The sequence below is a fragment of the Physeter macrocephalus genome, chromosome 18, assembly GCF_002837175.3.
Source record: "Physeter macrocephalus isolate SW-GA chromosome 18, ASM283717v5, whole genome shotgun sequence".
Lineage (NCBI taxonomy): Eukaryota > Metazoa > Chordata > Mammalia > Artiodactyla > Physeteridae > Physeter > Physeter macrocephalus.
Window position 1 is genome coordinate 84536713 of NC_041231.1, and position 20857 is coordinate 84557569.

Genomic DNA, 20857 nt, shown 5'->3' on the forward strand with positions numbered 1-20857 from the left:
CGTTGTTGCCAGGGCAGTAACGTACAGTTCACTTGGTGGCTGGCTCTCTCCCAACTTTAGTTCTGGAGAGAGTTAGGCCTGGTTTTACATGATCCGCTCCTGCTCTTTTAGGAACAAAGACGATCGGCTGAGCTTGTTGAAGAAGAGTACTGGCCCTGAAGGAGTCACCCTTTCTCACCTAATGTCACGTATCTGTAGGGGGCCTGGATGGGGTCAGAGTACAGATACTATAGTCTGTGGCTGTGTAGGAAGACCAAGACGAAAGAGGCGCTCATTCATTCGTAAGCCTTCGCTGGCTACCTTAGGAGTGTTTATCATTCTGACATTTTAAAAAGGCTGTCCAAATACGTTTTCTTGAAAGAAACATTTATTTATGATCTTTATTGGTCAAAGTTTCAAACAAATCCAGAACAGGTGTTCACATTTTGAGCCTTTAGTGAAAGACACTATGTCACGTGTGAAATAAATGCTGATCCCATGGGGTGCTCCCCTGATGCATTTAAATACTGGGCTGGTCAGGCAGAAGACGACCTATGTGACAGAATCTGCTCAGAAATCTGCTTGAAAAAGGGCATGATTTAAATCTCATGTGGTTTTTCACAACATAAATGTACTGTAACTTATAATAATTTCAAAACAAACTCCCCAAGAATCAACTCTCTCTTTACATAAAAAAAATAATCAATTTATACTCTTCTTGAAAGAACTCCAACAATGTAAAATAAGTTCCAATTCCATATATATATAATATATGTACATTTATAACTTAGGTGCTCTTGTTTCTCTATATACTTTTATTCATGCATCGTGGCAGGGGCGGACGTGAGGGCTACAGGGGCCTGTCAGAGAAGGCAGTGTAGCTCCTCACCCTGGCAAACAGCAGGGGCGTGTACATCTTGTCGATCTCGAAAGCTGTGACCGCAGTCTCTCCAGTTGATCTGGAAAGAAAGCACAGAATCACTCGTTACCAGGAAATATCAACTCATTTGAAATCCTTGCCTATTTTTTTTGGGGGGGGGGAGGAGTTTATTTTAGGCTTTAGCCTTTTTAAAATTTAATTCATCTCAGTCAATTCTAAATAATATAGTGTATTATAGAAAATTTGAAAAATTTAGAAAAATCACTCATCATCCCATCACCCAGATACGGCCTCATGAAGCATTTCCTCCAGGCACTTCAACCTTGCTATCAAACTTTACTGCTGAGATCATACTCTACTTGTCATCCTGCTTTTTTAAACATTATGACATAAGCATTTCCTCACGTCATTAAATACTCTTCAGAAGCCATTTCTGTGGCTGCATAATATTTCACTGTCTACTTATACCACATTTACTTAATTCTCCTTTTGTTGGAGATGTAGGCTGTTTCAATATTTGGCAATTAAAAATGATGTGATATTTTTGAATATCAACAAAACAAAACGGATCCCTAAGAGTAGAATTTCTAAGTCAAAGGCTATAGACTTTGTAAAGCTCTTGTTAAAATGTATTTTAGAAAGAATTATAATCCTAGAACAGAATTTGAGTTCATATTTGCATGATCAACAGCATAATTTCAGGTTGGAGGGGAAGCAGGTGACGAGTTATATTACCACAGCTTTTAATTTTCTCCTAAAAACAAAAAAGGAGAAATAAAACAAAAAAGGAGAAATAAACAAAAACATAAAATTCAAGTGACTTTATAGATATTATTACAAGGAGGGCAACGTGATCATTGGCAAATGACGTCACTTTTTTCTCTTAAGATGTGATGCTTTTCATTTGCTTGGTCCTACTTCTGGGTTTGGTTTCTTTCTTTGAAAAGAAAAAAAAAAAGATTCCACTTCACAGATTACTCAGAGAAGCAAAAAGATAGTAGGACCAGTAGGTAAGGATGAGAAGAGAGAAAAACGCTCTCTCTCAGCTGTCAGGACCTCCCAGATGAGTGGGAAGTTATTCGTAAGATGGAAACGTGACAGAGGAAGTTTTCAGCAACGTGGTCGAGGTTGTGAAGGAGGCTAATGGAAGCTGACCTCACAACCTGCCTCTCAGAATTCTGATTTCAACTGGCATCGAGACCCTCGGGCACACACCGGTGTTCTTTCAAACCTAACAACAGCTAAGATCTGTATCCACACGAACTGACATTTCACTTTCCTAATTCCTTTTTTTTAACTTTTCTCATTTCTGCACTGTTCCTTTCTCACACATTCTCATCTGCTCATTAATTATTTCATACAAGTAAATCCAAACTCATAGGACAAAGAGCTTTAAATAGGAACCACTAATAGATTTGGCTTTGGAACACACGAGATCTTTTCAGCAGACTTACTTTCCTAACTACAACTTATTTTAAATCTGGGTATAATCCCTGGGGATAAACCAAATGGAAATCAGGTGAAAAATGATAAGACTGAAACATGGGAGAAGAAAAGAGGTCTTGGTGCTTTACAACTGCCTTGAGTAAGCCAATGAATGAAGTCACGCACGGACAGCTTAGTGTCCAGGCACCATCCATGCACGGAAGCTGCTCTCAACCCCACAGGGTAGGTGCCCACTAGCATTACCATGGGCAATAATGGGCAGGAGCTCTGAATGCTCCACTTCCTGGTCCACTTTTAGTTTGCTTCCAGTTGGCTGTTTCCTTGGTTTGCAGGATTATTATGCTGTGGTTCTGCTTTGTAATCGAACGTTAACTCTGAGGAATCAAACCCTATCTGAGTCCCTCAGCTGAACAGGAAGGACACATCTAGTCTGTAACCTTGGGATTTTTACTGCGTTCGCCTACTTGTAAGTAATATGACAAGAATGATGTATCCAGATGAGTTTGTTGAACCTCTGGTGGCCACTGGAACACAGCTGAAGCCCCACGTGAAAACTCTGATCGGCTTCTTGTACAGGGACACGGCGAAAATATCTGTATTTATAGTCAAGTGGTTTCTGTAAAAGAAGAGGTGCGAGAGCAACAGTGAGGCCTCCCTTCACTGACAGAGAGACAGAGAGATGGATGGTGCTACATCTGTACATAAATACCTCAGAAACATGCTAAGTTACATACTATCTGCACATAGTAAACAGCTATTTTGGTTATCAACTGAGAATGTGTATGAGTGCCTGGAAATACGCGAAGGACGCTAAACACAGAAGGCTCTTCCCTCCATCATCACCATCTCAGTCAGTCGTCACAACAACCCCAGGTGTGATGTGCGACCGCATCGTTGCCTCACAACTGACTTCTTGAGTACACGTTAGCGTTTTCAACCAGGACTGAAAAAAGGCACATGGAGAAAAGCTGTGGAAAAAATTAGCCCCTTAATCTGTTAAGAGAATTTAAAATACCCTGGAATGTAATAATTCAGCCATTGTATTTGCTCGGCATTTTTTTTTTTCCTTTTGCAAGAAAAGGAAGAAGGAACTTATCTCACTTCAGCTTATTTCCAGTACAAACTGAAATTCTAAAAATATCCTTGTGAAAGAATTATCTCTATGAGTCCATTTAGGAAGAAAATCTCCTAGGATTCAAAATGAGAAAAGCAAAAACATAGTCATATATAACTGTACTAGTTATTTCACAGAATAACTAATAGTTACTTTGGCTTTACGTTTTCATGTGTAAAAAACCTGGACCAGAAAAGGAAACTTGGAGAAGAACGAATAAGTTGATCCAATAAAAAATAACTGTATTTTAGAAACCCTCCAGCTCTCCTCAGAGATATACTGTAAGTCAACACCCATTTTGTATAAATTATGAAACAGTATTTTTTAACCTTTCTAATCAAGAATGCTTGAATGAGCAGGGTAAGGAAATTAAAAGGAAACTGCCAATTCCACCTTGCATACTCACTTCTTCTTTTTTCTTAGTTATCACAGCAAATACTTTCGTCTGATTGTCTATATCTTGTGACAAGCGATAATGGCCCAGTAGAATTGCATCAGTTCTAAAAATTAAAAAAAAAACACTTTAAATCTATTAATCAGTAATGTGTATTTATTTAAGTAATCGAGAAAGTAACGGGTTAGTCAGAAGTGTTTATTCAATTTGCCTGAGGACAATCAGCTAGGATGTGAGTAAACCTAGTTTCCAAGGCCCCAGACCTACTGAGGGACATCTCTGGGGAGAGGCCCAGGGATCAGTTTTTTTTTTTTTTCTTTTGGCCGTGCTGCACACAGCTTGTGGGATCCTAGCTCCCCAACCAGGGACTGAACCTGGGCCCTCAGCAGTGAAATTGCCAAGTCCCAACCAATGGCCTGCCAGGGAATTCCCGGGATTGGTATTTTTCACAAGTGCCCTAGAGGACTGCTTCTTTAATCCAGTATTAAGTTACATAATCTGCAAATTACCACCTAAAATGTGGACTGGATAGAAAACTACAGAAAGACACTACCTGGTATTCCTGGTTCTTAAACGTGGAACAATGGACTGGGGCTCCTCAGGGGTGGTCAGCATCATCACGTGGCCATCCGGGAAGAACCTTATGTACCTGTGAAACAAGGAAAACACCAAAACGCCACATGCAAATATAAAACACATCCTTATTTACTGGTACCGAAACCTATTTATTCATAGCTGTGAAACCAAAATGGAAATACCATGGACCAAAGAACTGGCAAAACATCATTGACACAAACATGACCTGTGAGGCCAGCAGAAGAGAACCAAAGCATTTGTATGTTTTTCCCTAAAGCACTAACTAATGTCAAACAAAAGTGAGGCCCAATGCTATTACAGACCAGTTACCATAGCTTACTCGTTTCTCAGTGACACTAGTATCTGGTGAACAGTAAGCCTGAGTAACAGCACGAGCTACCTGACAAGGCAGGAGACACGGAGGAGCTCTAGAATGACTTTATAGTAATTCTTACGTTTAGAGGCCAAGAGGAATTAACTGATTTATCTTAACCTACTGGTTCTTTGAGTGCAGTTCCTGTTATAACACTGGATGAAAATACTGAGGGCCATTTTGTGGATAAATGCAAAAGCCACAAAGAACAGATGTCCAATAACTACGAACCAATACTTGGAGAGAGAGAATTTTTCACTCACTCAGTTTACTACAGTTGTACCTGTAATATTCCACTTGGTGCCAGGCTCTATAGAAACCATCAAGAGACTGTTCCCCTTGACGAATATATGTGGTTTTACTGATATACACTCCTATAAAAAGAAACAGGTTTTTTAAAAAGAACATAATAAAAAACTTTTACAACCATGTAACATGTTCCCAGTTTTGTTTTTATTGTGGTTTCCTTTAAATATACTTATAGTACTCAGCTCTGTTACAGAAAATTAAGACGGTGTATTTCTCAAAATCAGCACAACAGGTCACCATTGCTCTAAAGAGTTCAACTTACCATCAAACCGAACACGTGGCCTTTCTAAAAACATCTCTCTCCAGGATGTATATGCAACAAGTTTAATACAGCTCCTGCCCCAAACTTTCAAGCAGGCCAAACGCCATATTTCAGGGTCTCTAGGTAATAAAAGCACAACATCAATACATATAACAGGTGAGTCCCTATCCGCACTCAGACATGAGAAGCACTCCTGCCACCAGCCATCTTCTATTCGGCAATATTGGTTGAGTGCCGGCCAGGCACTGTCCTGGGCACTGGGGGACAGACTGATGGACAGGGCAAAGGCCCTGCTCTTTTACAGGGAAAGCAAACAAAAAAAAAGAAAACGAGAGAAAAGTTTCTGGTAGTGTGCTCAGTACGAAAAGAAACAAAGCAGAGTAAAAGGACAAGGACGATGGTGGTGGGGAAACAGAGACTATTATTTTCTGGGCAGGTGTCTACGGTGACGAGGAAGGGTATCCTGGCAGAAGCTACAGCATGCAAAGCCCAAGGGCTGGAGTGTGGCCAGCGTGTTCAGCAGGAGCGAGAAGGATCATGTGGCTGCAGCAAAGTGACTGGGTGAAGTGCAGACTACATGCGTGAAGAGGCGGTCAGGGGCAGGTGACGTAGTGGTCTACAGGCGGGAGTGGCCCTCTGAGTGAAGTGCAGGCCACTGGAGGGTTCTGAGCAGGACCGATGCTTTTAAAAGATGACTGGTGGTCTATGGAGAATGTGCTCCCGGTGTGTAAGAGCGGAAGCCCAGAGACCACACAGGATGCCAATGCCATAATCCAGACCAGGCCTAATGGTGGCTGAGCCAGAATGGTACTCGGAGAAACAGTGAAATGGTCAGACTGGAGATCAGCTTTGAAGACAGCACCAACCCTAACCCTAACAAGACTTTGTCATGGGATTACTGCAAAAAGCGAAGCAACTGACATGGTTCTAATACAACTCAAAATAATTTTAACACCATCTTTAACTGAAAATATTCAGTTTTAAAGACGTAGGAATTACTTATATTGAAGCCAGACTGCAAAAAGAGATAAACCCCCCAAATTTACATTGCAACATATTTAAATTTTTTTCTTTTAACGAATACTTTTATAACCAAATTTTATCCTACCCCTGAAAATTTATTTTCTTAATTCCCTTTTTGTTTTCTCATGTGTAATTAAAAGGAAAGTTAATGGAATAACAGTGCTAGAGACCCCAATTTCAAAAGGCTGGGTCAATCCACTAGGTGCTTGATAGGTACTTGTTAAACAGAAATGCACACAGAATCACCAAAAAAACCCCAAAGGCTTTAAAGTAATTCAAATGTTTTACCCAAAACACAAGACACCAAATGAAATTAGGTTATTTAAAAACAATGCATCTGAATTTTAAGAACTACATAAAGTTATAAAAAAAGTTCTAGATGCTAAGGATAAAGTATTTATTTTTATATAAGACATTCATAAACGATTACCTGTCTTAAATAAAGTTACACTGAACTATGATTATTCTTCACATAACCAGATTTTAAAAGTATAACTCTTGGGCTTCCCTGGTGGCACAGTGATTGAGAGTCCGCCTGCCGATGCAGGGGACACGGGTTCGTGCCCCGGTTTGGGAAGATCCCACATGCCGCGGAGCGGCTGGGCCCGTGAGCCATGGCCGCTGAGCCTGTGCGTCCGGAGCCTGTGCTCCGCAGCGGAAGAGGCCACAACAGTGAGAGGCCCGCGTACCGCAAAAAAAAAAAAAAAAAAAAAAAAGTATAACTCTTTTCCCAATTTTACTGAAAAATATTTGACACACATCACTGTAAAAATTTAAGGTGTACAGCACAATGGTCTGATTTACATCGATTGTGAAATAAACCACAATAGGTTTAGTGAACATCCATCATCTCATACAGATACAATAAAAAGAAAAGGTCTCCTGTGATGAGAACTCCTAGGGCCTACTCTCTTAACAACTCTCTATCATATGGCGATGGTAACCATAGTCATCATGTTGTACATTACATCCCTAGTACTTATTTGTACCTTTTGACCACCTTCCTCCCTCCCCCACCTCTGGTAACCACAAGTCTATTCTCCTTTTCTATGTAGACGTCACATGTAAGTAAGATCATACAGCATTTGTCTTTCTCTGACTTACTTCACCTAACATAATGCCTTTAGAGTCCATCCATGTTGTCACAAATGGTAGGATTTCTGCATTTTTCATGGCTCAATAATATTCCATTGTTTATATATACCACATGTTCTTTATCTATTCATCCATCCACGGACACTCAGGTTGCTTCCATGTCTTGGCTATTGTAAATAATGCTTCTATGAACATGGGGTGCAGATATGTTTCAGAGTTAGTGTTTTTGTTTCCTTTGGATATATATTCAGAAGTGGAACTGATGGATCATATGGTAGATCTATTTTTAATTTTTTGAAGAACCTCCATACTGTTTTCCATAGTAGCTATACCAATTCATAATCCCACCAACAGTGCGAAAGGGCTCCCTTTTCTCTACATCCACATTTATCTCGCCTGTTTGATGATGGCCATTCAAACAGGCATGAGCTAATATCTCACTGTGGTTTTGATTTGCATTTCCCTAATGACTAATGATGTTGAGCAACTTTTCACGTACCTGTTAGCCATTTGTATATCTTCTTTGGGAAAACATCTATTCAGGTCCTTTGCCCATTTTTTAGTTAGATTTGGGGTTTTTTGCAATTGAGTTGTATGAGTTCTTTATACATTTTGGATATCAACCCCCTATCAGATATATGGTTTGCAAATATTTTTTCCCAGTCCATTGGTTGTCTTTTCACTTTGTTGATATGTTTTTCACCACTGTCAGAGTTGCTCAAAAAAAAAAAAACAGTAAGTACCTGGCACAGATATAGAATCCTCTGCACACCTGTGACAACTGCTCTAAGGATCTGAGGTCCAGGTCGCTCGACACCACCCATCGGAAGATGTACATCAGGACCTCCATCGGCAGTGCTGCAAAGGAAACTATCCTCTCAGTGACTCTCCTTCCTATACATCACTCTGCTGTCACGTTCTCCATGCAGATATCTTTATGTATTCCTTAAATTTTATAAACCGCACCTTCAGTACTGCACAGGTATATTTAACTACAGCACAGGTATATTTAACTACCCAGAAGTAATAATGGTTCCTAACATCAAGACACAAAATATCTTTGTTTTTTCAGTATTGAACAGATCTGAAGGTATTTTTATAAAGTACCCCTTTCCCTTGGAAGGTCATTTCATCATCAAGATACATAAAAATAGATACGTTAGAAAAACAGTCTAGTATGTATGCATGCGTATGCATTTGTTAACATTAAAAAATTATTTCCATCTCCTTGGAAATTTTCAATTGTCCTCCTCTGGAAAGTCCCATAGCTAATTAAACAACATTTAACATATGAAAAGAAAAAAAACCCCATCAATTTTTAAACATTCAGCCCATCTCAGGACTACCGTCCAACTTGGCTGAAGTGCCTGACGATGCCAGTGTTCCTCCAGTTTTCTGAGGGCCGCCCCAACTCACACATTCACCCTCGCAGAGCATCACTGAAAAAAGAATGGCACCCTTTAACAACTGTGCTACAAATTCCACTCTACTTCGGATCTTGAAAAGTTTATCAGTATGCACAAGTTAATTACAATTAGATCTCCCACCATACTTTGAACTAGAGCAACTGTCTGACAAGCTATCTGACCTTGTAAGGTTGGAAAATGTAAATCTAAGGAAAAGTATTTCTCACTGAGTTATAACGACCATGAAGTCACACCTGATATGTGAGTCTGACTGCTCTCAAGTTCGGGCTGACACAGTTTGAGCACAGACTCCTGAAACGTGAGCTGCTGCTGGAAGTAGGACAGGAGGTCTGCCATCTTGCTGTCATCATCAGTATCTTCAATGCTGAGAAAAGAAGGGAGGTGAGTGAACGAAGTGCCACAGTCTACACAACACAGCTTAGAAAATGATTTTCCACAGTACTTTCAAAATCTGCTTTAGAAAAAGTCATCTAAAAGCAAACTTCTAACTACTTTTCTTTTTTATATGATAAATGGTTACCCTGCCTTGCAAAGGGGTACCATACCAAATTTTTGAAGAAAAAAGTTTCAGCAATTTTAATTCCCACAGAGAAAGAATTAGAATTTTTGGATACAGGTGTTGATATTTAATTAATTAGTTTTATGGTTAATAGAGATTTCATGAATTGGTAAAAAGATACTTTCAAATGATTTTTTTAAATCTTATGTAAATATATCCTTTTAAGTGACCATAATCCATTGTAACTGGATAAAAATAAAATATACAAATGTTATCTGAGGTGCTTACTTACCAAGGGTTTTCTAACGTATGTGCCTTATCACCCTACCTTTAGAGAGGAAAATATGTAATTTTAAAAAGCAGGGTCCACAAATAATTTATCAGTATAAACAAATACACAGAGTTCTAGAAAAATATATAGCTTTCCATTTTTGCTAATAGTAACCTTAAAAATGATCAGACTTACAAAAAGGTTGGATGAGGATGAAGTTAGAAAACCAGGATAGGCTTATTATAAGACAACAAAGGGCACATGCGGCCAAGGCTAGATGGACTGCAGGGCTATGCTACCAGCTTTTTACAGAAGGCAAAAAAAATAGCAGAGGCTTTTAGGGCCTGTTAAGTCTGATAAGAAAATAAACTGTACCCTTAAAGAACTTTCACAGCATCTGGGTTTGTGTAACAGGACGGGAGAGAAAGAAATGTTTCTTTAATGTTTTAATACAACCTTTCTTAACAGCACTTGGTGTCTATTTATAAAACTAGATAAGAGCTGGGTCTAAAGGACTCTATCCAAATTTAAAGAAGGTTTAGAAAAAGCCCAAACGAGTCCTTTTGAGTATGAACTACCTCACGTTATTAAATCTAATTTAGTGAACAATATTATTAGCCCCAAACAGACAATAAATGCTGACTTCATCAGGATTTTTTAAAATATGGCTTAGCCAAAGCTTAAATGTTAATAGTATAAGCAGTTAAACAGCACTGGCGATCAGCGTTATCGATAAAGGTAACCTCTTAATTGTTTCATGGCAGAAGTAATATAATATCTCATCACCAAAATTCTATTTTTCTATGTACTGCTCATTTTAAACCTGACATCCTCTTGTGGGGACAGACTCCCTTCCCTTCTAATATGAGCTTTGGGAGAGAGAGGGGTTAAGCCAATACAATTTTATAATTGTTTTACACACAGCTTCAAAAGTATTGGCTTAAAAATATGTTCTTTTGGTCTCTGTCCATATAAACAGTCAATGCTACTCCATGACCGTGATGCCAATGGCATCTGTACGATGAAACACGGTTTCTTTGGTTTCTTTTAGGAGTGCTTATGTCCGGCCCCTGTGTTGTTAAACAAATGTTACAGTCTTAACAGTATTCTATCTACAAAAAAGTCTGGTTGGAGTCCAGCATTTTCCTAATAAAAAGCCTTTTAAAAAATGTATCATTTCAAACGGATACAAAAGGAGAAAGACTAGTGTAATAAAACACTATGTACCCAATTTCAACCATTAACATTTTTCAGGCTTGTCCTGATCACATTTTAATAGTTTTGACTTTATAGGTCTCAGAAAGTTGAAATGTGTCCTTTAATTTACTCCTTTCACTAATCACTGCTTTTATTTAAAAAAAAAAAACTCTTTCATCACCTAATTTTTGTTACACCTGTTTAAAATATGCATTTCTATACTTTACTCTTAAAATTTCCCTAATTAAAAATTTTCTACAAGTTTATAAACAAGTCTTTATACTAAAGACTATATAACAACAGAATTGGCACCGTCTTCTTATCATTATCAAGAGTCAACAGGGCAAAGACGCTTAACTTTAACAAACTCTATATATTACTGTCTATCAAATTATGTACGCACTAGCTGTTTCCAACGCCATCACCATCTGGAGACCGGGTATAAGTAATCTTGAACTCTATATCAGGTACAAGTTGCATAGCCCTACGATAAAACTTGATGGCTAAAAGAAAAAATAAAGCTAAATTAGCTATGACCACACATTTTTTGTCATTTCCTTTGATTACCCTAATTGTGGTTTAATTTGGTAACTTTCTTTATAAACAGCCAAATTCCCTTTTTCTACATGCAACAGTAGCAGTGACCAAACTTATTTCCAAACCCTACTAGTCAGAAATAGTCTTTTTCTAAAGCTCTCACATTATAGAAACTTAAGATGTTGCATTTTACTCTGATCTTTTGGCCCACCTTTTCCCTCTGCCTCTTGCATATTGTCAGAAGTGATCTTATACGTGGCTGTCTTTCTCTGTGCTTTGAAAATGCCACTGCTGCAGCCCCAACAAAAACACCTGTTAGCAAACTTCTTTGTAGGATGCAGAGTTGAGGAAAATCAAATGTTTCCTCCTGAGTAGAATAAGGAGAAGGGTTTTTTGGAATTTATTGGAATTTATTCTTCAAATCCAACTTCCTTTAGTCCAGCTGCCTCTTACTTAGCTAAGTAACCTATAAAACCTGTTTTTAAATAAATCTGCTGGCCAGGTGGTTTAGAACTTAGAACACTGAGCAGTCTCTCCCACAGAGACATACCACAGAACTTGGGGCTGCAGAAGCTGACTAGTTCTTTCCCCACAGATGAAGTCCATTCAGTTCAGTCCACTCTGCCATGTTCTGCTACTCTGGGTGAGTGACTGTAAACTACGTGGAGACAGGAATCTCACAGGCTAATAAAGGCTGTGGCGGGATATCACCATTTGGGCCCTTTTCATATCTCAGAGCGAAAAAACCCCTAGAAGAAACTTGCAAATAAATGCAGTAATTTTGAAAATGTTATTTGGGGGGCATTTTCAAACCACTCAAGCGCTAGCATTTTTTTCCATGCCCCAATTAACAGCTTTTCTATCAGGAAATGAAAGCCTAATTACAAACCTAATCTGGTAAACAGCCCCACCACTTGGTTTACTTACACATTTCTACTGGCCTAATAAAAGAGACAATTAAGGCTGAAGAGTATTCCTTCTCTAAAATGTACATTAGAATTTAGAAAGCATGTACATGTTCCTCCATCTATCCTTTATAATCTCCTCCTCTGAAATAACGTTCACCTATAAAAGGAGCATATCCTATTTTTTCAATAGCATATCCCACTATTTTTCAATAAGCAACAGTATTTTTACGACTTTAATAATGAAGAATAAATACTAAACCCTAAATATAGAAAAAGGTTATTTTACTAATCCTACCAATATATGATGTTTCTCAGCAATATTTTTTGGAAAGAGAAAGGTTATATAAAAATACAATTTTTATTTTTTAAAAATCAATATCAAATATAGAGACTGATGTTCTGTATAAATATATTCTATTTTTTAAAAATTGGTGAATAGCAAAGAATTCTTATTCAAAACTGTCAGGACAAGATGATCCTGGGACCTGAGTTTTTACCTTCATAGAGAGCTCCATTTTGTTCTTCTTCTACTGCTTTTAGGAAGAGTTCTCGAGCCTATAAAAATAAATAGTGAAAAACAATTTCTGAAAATCTGTACTAAAAATGAGTGTGGGTGGTAGAAGGATAGCCTTTCCAACAAATGGTGCTACAACAGTTAGACAGCGACAGGCAAAACAATGAGTGTCAACATCAGCTTCACAGCTTGCATAAAAAGTGACTCGAAAATGGATCAAGGACTTAAAAGTGAAACTTTAAAAACTTTTAGAAAAAAAAAGAAAGAGAAAATCTGGGAGACTTGGGCGAGGAGTTCTTATACTTGACACCAAAAGCACAATCTATAAAAGGAAAAACTGATAAATTAAACCTCATCAAAATTAAAACTTTTGCTCTGTGAAATTCCCTGTTAAGAGGACGAAAAGACAAGCTACAAAGTGAAAGAATTTACAAGCCACATATTCAACAAAGGACTTGTATTTGGAATACATAAAGAACTCTCAAAACCCAACAGTAAAAACATGAGCAATCCAATCAGAAAAGACAAACAGGTATTTCACAGAGGGGCATATAAAGATGGGAAACAGCACATGGAAAGATATTCAACATCATTAGCCATTAGGGAGATACAAATTAAAATCACAAGGAGGTATCACTACACACCTATCAGAATGGCTAAAATTAAAAAGTAATGACAACTCTAAATGGTGACGGGGATGTGGAGACACTGGATCACTCATACACTGCTGGAGGGAAAATGGTGCAGATGCTCTGGAAAACGGTTTGCAGTTTCTTTTAATCAAACATGCACTTACCGTACAACTTAGCAATTGCACTCTTAGGCCAGAGGGATGAAAACTCATGTTCATGCAAAAACCTGCATGTGTATATTCATAGCAGTTCTAGTAATAATAGCCCCAAACTGGAAAAAACCCAAATGTCCCTCGACAGGCGAGTGGTCAAACAAAGTGGGGTACGTGAACACCATGCAACACGACTGAGCGGTAAAAAGCAACAAACTACTGACACACACAACAACTGGGACGGACCTCAAAGGGATTAAACAACACTTTTTGAATATCAAAATTATATAGAAACGGAGGCCAGAGTAGGGGTTGCCAGTGGTTAGGAATGGCTGGGGAGGAGGTGGGGAAGAGAGCGTATAACTATCAAGGTAGCAAGAGGGAGCCCTGTGGTGACAAAACAGTTCTGTATCTTGATTGTGGTGGTGGTTACATGAAGCTACACGGCTAATTGCAGAGAACTATTTATACACATACACACAGTGAAGTGCTTGGAAACCTGAATAAGCTCTGTGGACTGTACCAAGGTCTACTTCCCAGAAGTCTAGCTACGGAAGGTGTCACCGTCAAGGGAGGACGGGAAGGGTGCACAGGACTCCCCTGTGCTATGAATCTGTGATTATTTCAAAATTAAAATGAAACAAAACAAATATGGAAGTTTTTAGTTATCATGGTAATGTCGATTATTAAACGGCAAATTTTTGTAAAGAAAAACTTGGGTCTGATGGTATGACGATGACAACCCCTGTGGAGTAACAGGATACAGTCAGCCCTCCACATCCCTGCTCTCTGCATCCTCGGATTCAACCAACTGCAGATCAAAAATATTTGAAAAGAATTCCACAAAGTTCTGAAAAGCAAGACTTGAATTTGCTGTGCACTGGTAACTATTTACTCAGCATTTACACTGTACTTACAACTATTTACAGAGCATTTACATTGTACTAGGTATTACAAGTAATCTAGAGATGATTTAAAGTATACTGGAGGATGTGCGTGGTTATAGGCAAATGCTGCACCATTTCATACAAGGAAGGTGAGCATCCACGGACACCGAGGGACAAATGTTGTGAAAACTGAAATGGTGGGCTGTGTGTACTTTTTTTGAACAAGCACTAGGAAAGAGGTGAACCATTAGAAAGCATTCAAAATTTTCCAGGATAAGGAAGTAATTACTGCATCACTATAAATCTGTTCAACTCAAAATATAACAAAATATTGCATTATGACCTTTGGGAAGGTGTTAACATTTGAACCAATTTCTTCCCCTTTCGGGCTTCTGTTAACAGATTCAGAGGCATCTGTCTTTCAGACCAAGTGAATCTCAGGGGTGTATATTACCAAAGAGTTCTGGCAAGACTGTATACCTGTAGGAAAGGAGTAATGTGTCATCCAAAGGCCTACAAAAAGTGGTGACGGATGGACACCCTGGCACACTTGTCACCATCTTTCCAAGTACAACGCCTCTAACACTTAACTTTTCTTCTTTTGCCAGCTCCTGCTTTCCTCTGGTGTCCGCTGCTCTCAGTGAAGAGCCTCTCGTTGCTCTCCAAGGTCGAGATTCTAAATTGCTCGAGCCTCCACCTGGGGCAAGTTCAAACATCCACTGAGCTCGGAACCTCTGGAGTTGCGCCTGAGGGGAGAAGAATGTTTCAGGACCCACCAAGGAAGAGGAGCTCAACTCTGGAACAATCTGTCAATAGCTCCAACACCCATGTCCACACACATACATATGCTAAGATGAGGAAACACTGTCTTTAAATTATTAAATTACTGAATATTACTATTAAATACCTGTAATCTTCCAAGATAATATTTTGCTTAAGACTTTGAAGTAATCGTGACATTTTGCCTAAAATAAGATTGTCTATACAGGAGAAATCTAATGGTATGAGAAAATCAAATTTTAATTGGAAACGAAAATATAAGCCATCACTTAGGGACTGAACTTAGATGCTTTCAAACATTTCTTCCCTTGGAATACATCACCTCAAAATTCTGTATGCGAGCCCCAAGTCTTTCTTTTAATAACCTTTCTCTTTTTTAAAAGAAATTATTTTTTCTAATACATATCATTAAAAAGAATCTAAACATAGAAAAAGTGAAACCCCCTCTGTGGCGGGCTCTGCTGTGCTGCCCAGACCCCCCCATTAGGAACTGTTGGGAGTGCCACAGAAGAACAGCCCTCAGCCCTTGCCCTGCAGTAGGGCCTCAGGGAGACCACACCCCTTCCCAGGTGCTCCCCACCCAACGACTGATCAACGAGAGTGATCAAAGACCCCGCTCTGAAAGGTCATTCTTCCCGGCTCTGAGGAAGTCCTCAGAACTTCCACAGGATTAACTGAGTTGGTCCACCGAGACTGCAAAGCCGTCTAGCTCCCCCAACCCACTCCGGCTTCCCTCCCTGCCTCCCTGGCACAGGTGCTGACTCCAAGAGCACTGCTTAATAAACCTCTTACATCCACCTCGGAGTCTGCTTTCTGGGAACCCAACCTGGGATGCCCTTCCCCCCAAAGAAGGACATTGGTAATTGGATTGTATATATTAGTGCTGGCTTTTTTTTTTTAAAAGTACAGATTTAAAACATGAAAGCTTTTAATAATTTTTCTCTACATTCTGCACACTGCTTTGACTCCCACCTTCCTATTACGAATGTAACACATATACCTCTGACTTAAACACGTGGGATCTCAGTTCCCCGACCAGGGATCGAACCCGAGCCCCTGCATTGGAAGCGTGGAGTCTTAACCACTGGACCGCCAGGGAAGTCCTAGCAGCACTCTTAATGCCTACTAGATGGTGCACTCCAAAAGCACAAGTATTATAAAGATTACAAATTCAGTACGAAGCACTTAACTAACTACAATGAATATTTTTCTATTTCGATGCACAAAGCTTTACCCTATCCTTTAAACGGCTGCAGAATATTTCACTGTATGGATGCATCATTACTTAACACAAGTGATGGATATTTAGGTTGTACTCCATTTTTCCATATAAACAATGCTACAGTAAACATTTTTGTATGTGTATATTTACTCACTTCCCCTATTATTTCCTTAGGATTAATTTCCTAGAAGTAGGATTGCTGGTTCAAAGGGAATGTATGTTTTTCATTTTGATCCATATTGCTTATCTTCTCTCCAAAAAAGCTGTAGCAACTTATGCTTTCATGTATACTGCGTGAGTGTTCTCAGAGCCCGGACAGCAATAGGCATTATTCACTAATCTGATCTTTTTAAAAAAAAAAATTCTTTGCTGATTTAATTTGTATTTTTAAAAAATTATTAGTGAGGCCAATTATCTCTTCTAATGTTTCATAAATATTTATATTAATTTTTTCCATTAGTTGTCCATTCCTATCTTTCTATCCTATGTTGTTACTACTTTTATAAGGATGTTACATCTATATCAGAGATATTAATCCTCCTCCCCTAGATGGTAAATAGTTTTTCCAGTTAATTATTTCTCTTGATTTAGGAGGTCTTTTGCTATATATAGGTTTTAAACTTTTAGGTGGTCAAATCTGTCAATCTTCTTCTTTAAGGTGATGGGTTTTAGTCATGCTTATGCCTTGGTTTGAACACTTTAAACCCACATATTGAATTACACAGCAGCAATTATTGATATTCCTTTTTACAGAAAAAGAAATCTATAACATAGTTATACCTTAAGTATCCTAAAAACCGGTATGAAGATACGGCTACATTCAATGCAAATAAGAACCTATGAATCTTCATAATTATGACCAACTCCTGCTTATGTATGGAAAGCAACAGAATAAGAACTAAATGCACAAATGAAGAAACATGCCTGCAGATCTGTCTCAGCAGGGCGTTCGTTTTCATCATCATCTCCTGCCCTGCCAGCGTCGGAATGACAATCTTCCTCAGCTTCTGCCTGAGTGGGGGAAAGCAAACAATGCTCAGGAATAAGCAAACACGGTTTCCCTCGGTAATCTACATCTCCTATTCAGCTACCTGACCAGTGAAACACATAGCTGCCTCTCTCTAAATATCTTCTTCACAGGTAAGTTAAATGATTCCAGTCAGAAAAGTCTGATACTTTAATTTTTTAATAGTGTAGAATAAACAACTTCACTGGGCTCCAGCTTACAATGTTTTGGTAGGTGGTTAAAAAGAACAACTTTGCTTCAGAAAATAACAGTTGGTGGTATAGAGTTCAAATAGTTTTTGTTTCATGGATCTCTTAAGACCATATATAGTCCATATATGGTTGTCCCTTCTTCACACAAACTGGAATGTTATTAATGTGTGAATGACTTTAGTCTAATAATATTTTAAATGTACTAGAAAAGCTCATTCAAATCAAAGACATGTAAGAGTGAAGGTTTTTGTAAAGAAGCTCCTTCCATTTTATTTTATTGACGTAGAGTGGAATAAAGCTGGGCTGGAACTACTGCACACGGCTTGGGATTTAATAGAAGCCTCAGGTCAGTTTCCTTCCATTTTATCCTTTTATTCTCCATAAATGTTTGCTAAATAAAACTGGATCCTAGGTTCCAGTGAAAACGAAATGTTGCCTAGGTGCAGTCTATTACCTAACACACTTATTAGCAAATAAGACTTGCTCAACACTTCAAGTGTTCAGTTCTATAAAGAAATGTGGCAATCAGGGAAGTGACTTTGAAGGTTAGTTAGAAATAAAATTAATAAAACCTATTTAATTTCACTCATGCCAAACATGGTAAGTTTTACAATTGCCAATTTGGGTTGTAATTTGTTCCCAGGACTAAAATGTCTGTATTAACCCCTATCTTTGAGCACAGCAACCAGATATACTTGCACCACTTCATAGCACAACACAAACAAGCCTGGCGCCCTATCTTATCTCTGGCAACCAGACTTAAAACAGAGGTGCCTGTAAGACGTGAACTAGTTAGTACGTGGTAAAGTGCCTGGCACCCTGGAAAGGCTAAATCAGTGAAGAAATAAATGAGAAAGGCTGAGCCTCGGATGAATTTCCAGAAAACTGGAAAATTTGAGCATTAACGCACTGTCAAATAAATTTTTTTAAGTCTCTAAGCTGAGAGCTTTTCCTACTCAGATCATCAGTAATGGGAAATTACACAATAAAAGGGTTTGACTTTATAGATCTAAGAAGTGTATTTCTTTTTCTTCTCAAATAAGGGTCTGCTTTATTACTATAAACTCTAAGGACAGCTAATGGAAGGGGACCTTGGTCCCTGGGGTATCTCAGTAATTCAGCCTCTACCTCTAGCCCAGCAGCCCCACCAAACTGACTTCAAGAGCTTCCCCTCTCTCTCCAGCCCCGCGCTTTTGCACCTGCTGCTTGCTCTCTGCATCTGGAATGCCTGCATCCTCTTCCTCGTCACTTGGCTACTGCTACTCATCCTTCAAGATTCAGCTCGGGGATTATCCCAGTAGGAAACAAATTCTGATCCTTTCACTTGCCCCTTTTGTTTTCCCATTACACTTGTGCTGGTATCAAAGCACTTAAGACTTGTATTGAGATTTCGTCTTTTTCGCTAGAATTAGTGCATTGGCATCAAGATCTGACGTCTGGCACTATGCCAGGCTGATAATAAGCGCTCAAAAAAATGAATTAACAAATAAAATGCCATGAGGATATAGAATGCATATCTCAAGGATGAGGTAAGAAGACAGGAAGCCTATAATACAGACAGCATCTTCTCCCCTGACCTGTGTTAATAGAGCTCTCATCCACTAAGACTTTGATTTTGACAGTAGAATGACAATAATAAGAACCATCAAATTTGGGGTTCTACTATGCTCTTCAACTCAAATACCACTTGAAATAAGTAGGTCTTTGGCTGTCATCCAGAAATTTTCACTTTGTTTTTCATAACTGAGTTTGACCTAACGTCACCTTTCACTAGAGTAGCTCATGTGTTCATCCTTTTACTGTTTTACACATGGGACTAATGAAATAAAGTTAAGTGCTTAATCCTGGTCAGAGAACTATTTCTGAAAGTTTAAAAGCATAGTCAATTAGTGTTTTTCTATTCACCAAATTGACTTCATAAAATAAGTTCATTCAAATATTCGTGTATTCAATAAACACTTGGGTGTCTACTATAAGCTAATGAGTTTGGTATCATTTCACTCTTGAATCACTCAACTTTAGCCAGAGATTAGTTTCTAGGATGGACAATTTATTTGAAGCCAGCATGAGGCAGAGACTACATATGCCAGCACGCAATAGCCCCATGGAATCTGCTTTGTCAATTTCTGAAGCTTTGCTCAGTTCCTCCATTTGGACCGCACTGACGCTGCTTGGGCCCTCACTGCCGTGAAATGAGACAAAATCCCTCCAACCCCAAGCCGCCAGGACCGCCAGCCAAAACCCTGTCCCAGGAACTGCCGCGTCCTGGGGCAGGTGCCTCCTAAACCCAGGACTCCTTAGGGGTCAGAACAGCGGCTCCATGGGCAGGCTTTTTGGGGGGTGGGGGCGATCAACAAGTGTCTCCACTTGCCAAGGCTCCCTCCCGATTTCAGATGTTGCGACGGCTCACCTCAAACTACGCTCGCTTTAATTAAAGGGACGAGATTGATTCAATGCCCTCAGCAGGCCGAGAGGCATTTTTCTCGGCCGTCCAGCAAACCTGCTCTGCTCACCTGGAGACCCAGCTGGGGGGCTCGGCAGGAAGGAACCCCGGGGAGCGGGCAGGGCTAGCACTGTCCGCCCCCCTCAGGCCAGGGCCCCAGGATGGTAGTAGCCGTGCAACCCCCAACCCTCGCAGGTTTCCCCTCTCCACTTCCCCAGGGGCTCCCCGCAGGCCCGGGCCGTCCCGCCCGCCGCCCGCCCGAGCTCCTCGGCGCTTTACCATGCTGGCGGGCCAGCCGGCCGCGGCCGAGGGGCTCTCGGCGCCCCCTCGGCACCGCCCCCGCGAGGAGGTGCCCCGGGAGTCCGGTGTCTACTCCTGCCGTCTGGTGCAGTGGGACTTAGCAGAGTTCTCGGTCGGAGAAGCGCACCAGGCAGCGGCAGTAACTGCGGGCCCGGCGTACGGCAGCCATTTTCGCAGGGCAGAGGGCCAGATCGCGGCGCGCTGGGGCGGCGGCCGGGGACTTGCGGAGCGCAGGGACGCCTGGGGCCCGCCGAAGCCGAGGACTGGGCGCGCACCGGAGCGCCGACCCTGCTGGAGACCCCGAACGCCGCAGCGCAGATGCACCCCTGCCGCGGAAACCTGCGCCGGCGCAGCGAGCATGCGCAGTGCTGACCCGCCGCCGCCCTCGAGGGCCGCCCTGCTCCGCTGCCCGCGCACTT

At 40.1% G+C, this 20857-nt stretch overlaps 1 protein-coding gene across 1 annotated transcript; it reads right to left on the minus strand.

Moving 5' to 3' along the window:
* Positions 1-361: 361 nt before the first annotated feature.
* FBXO9 (F-box protein 9) lies at positions 362-20647 on the minus strand. Its single transcript, XM_024121859.3, has 13 exons — positions 20418-20647; positions 17402-17488; positions 15066-15221; positions 12788-12845; positions 11249-11348; positions 9112-9242; positions 8195-8309; positions 5334-5452; positions 5046-5136; positions 4367-4462; positions 3826-3919; positions 2770-2921; positions 362-938 (listed from the first exon to the last, which is right to left on the minus strand). The coding sequence occupies exons 1-13, from the start codon at positions 20418-20420 to the stop codon at positions 830-832; spliced, it is 1311 nt and encodes a 436-aa protein (XP_023977627.1). The 5' UTR covers positions 20421-20647; the 3' UTR covers positions 362-829.
* Between the last annotated feature and the right edge of the window lie 210 nt (positions 20648-20857).

Bases quoted from the DNA above. Each gene is read 5' to 3' on its own strand.
- FBXO9 (XM_024121859.3), bottom strand. The intron at 3,920-4,366 runs GTAGTGTCTTTC...TTTAATTTTTAG, and splicing joins TTAAGAACCAGGAATACCAG to AACTGATGCAATTCTACTGG. The intron at 939-2,769 runs GTAGGCGAACGC...CTTTCTTTCCAG, and splicing joins TCTTGTCATATTACTTACAA to ATCAACTGGAGAGACTGCGG.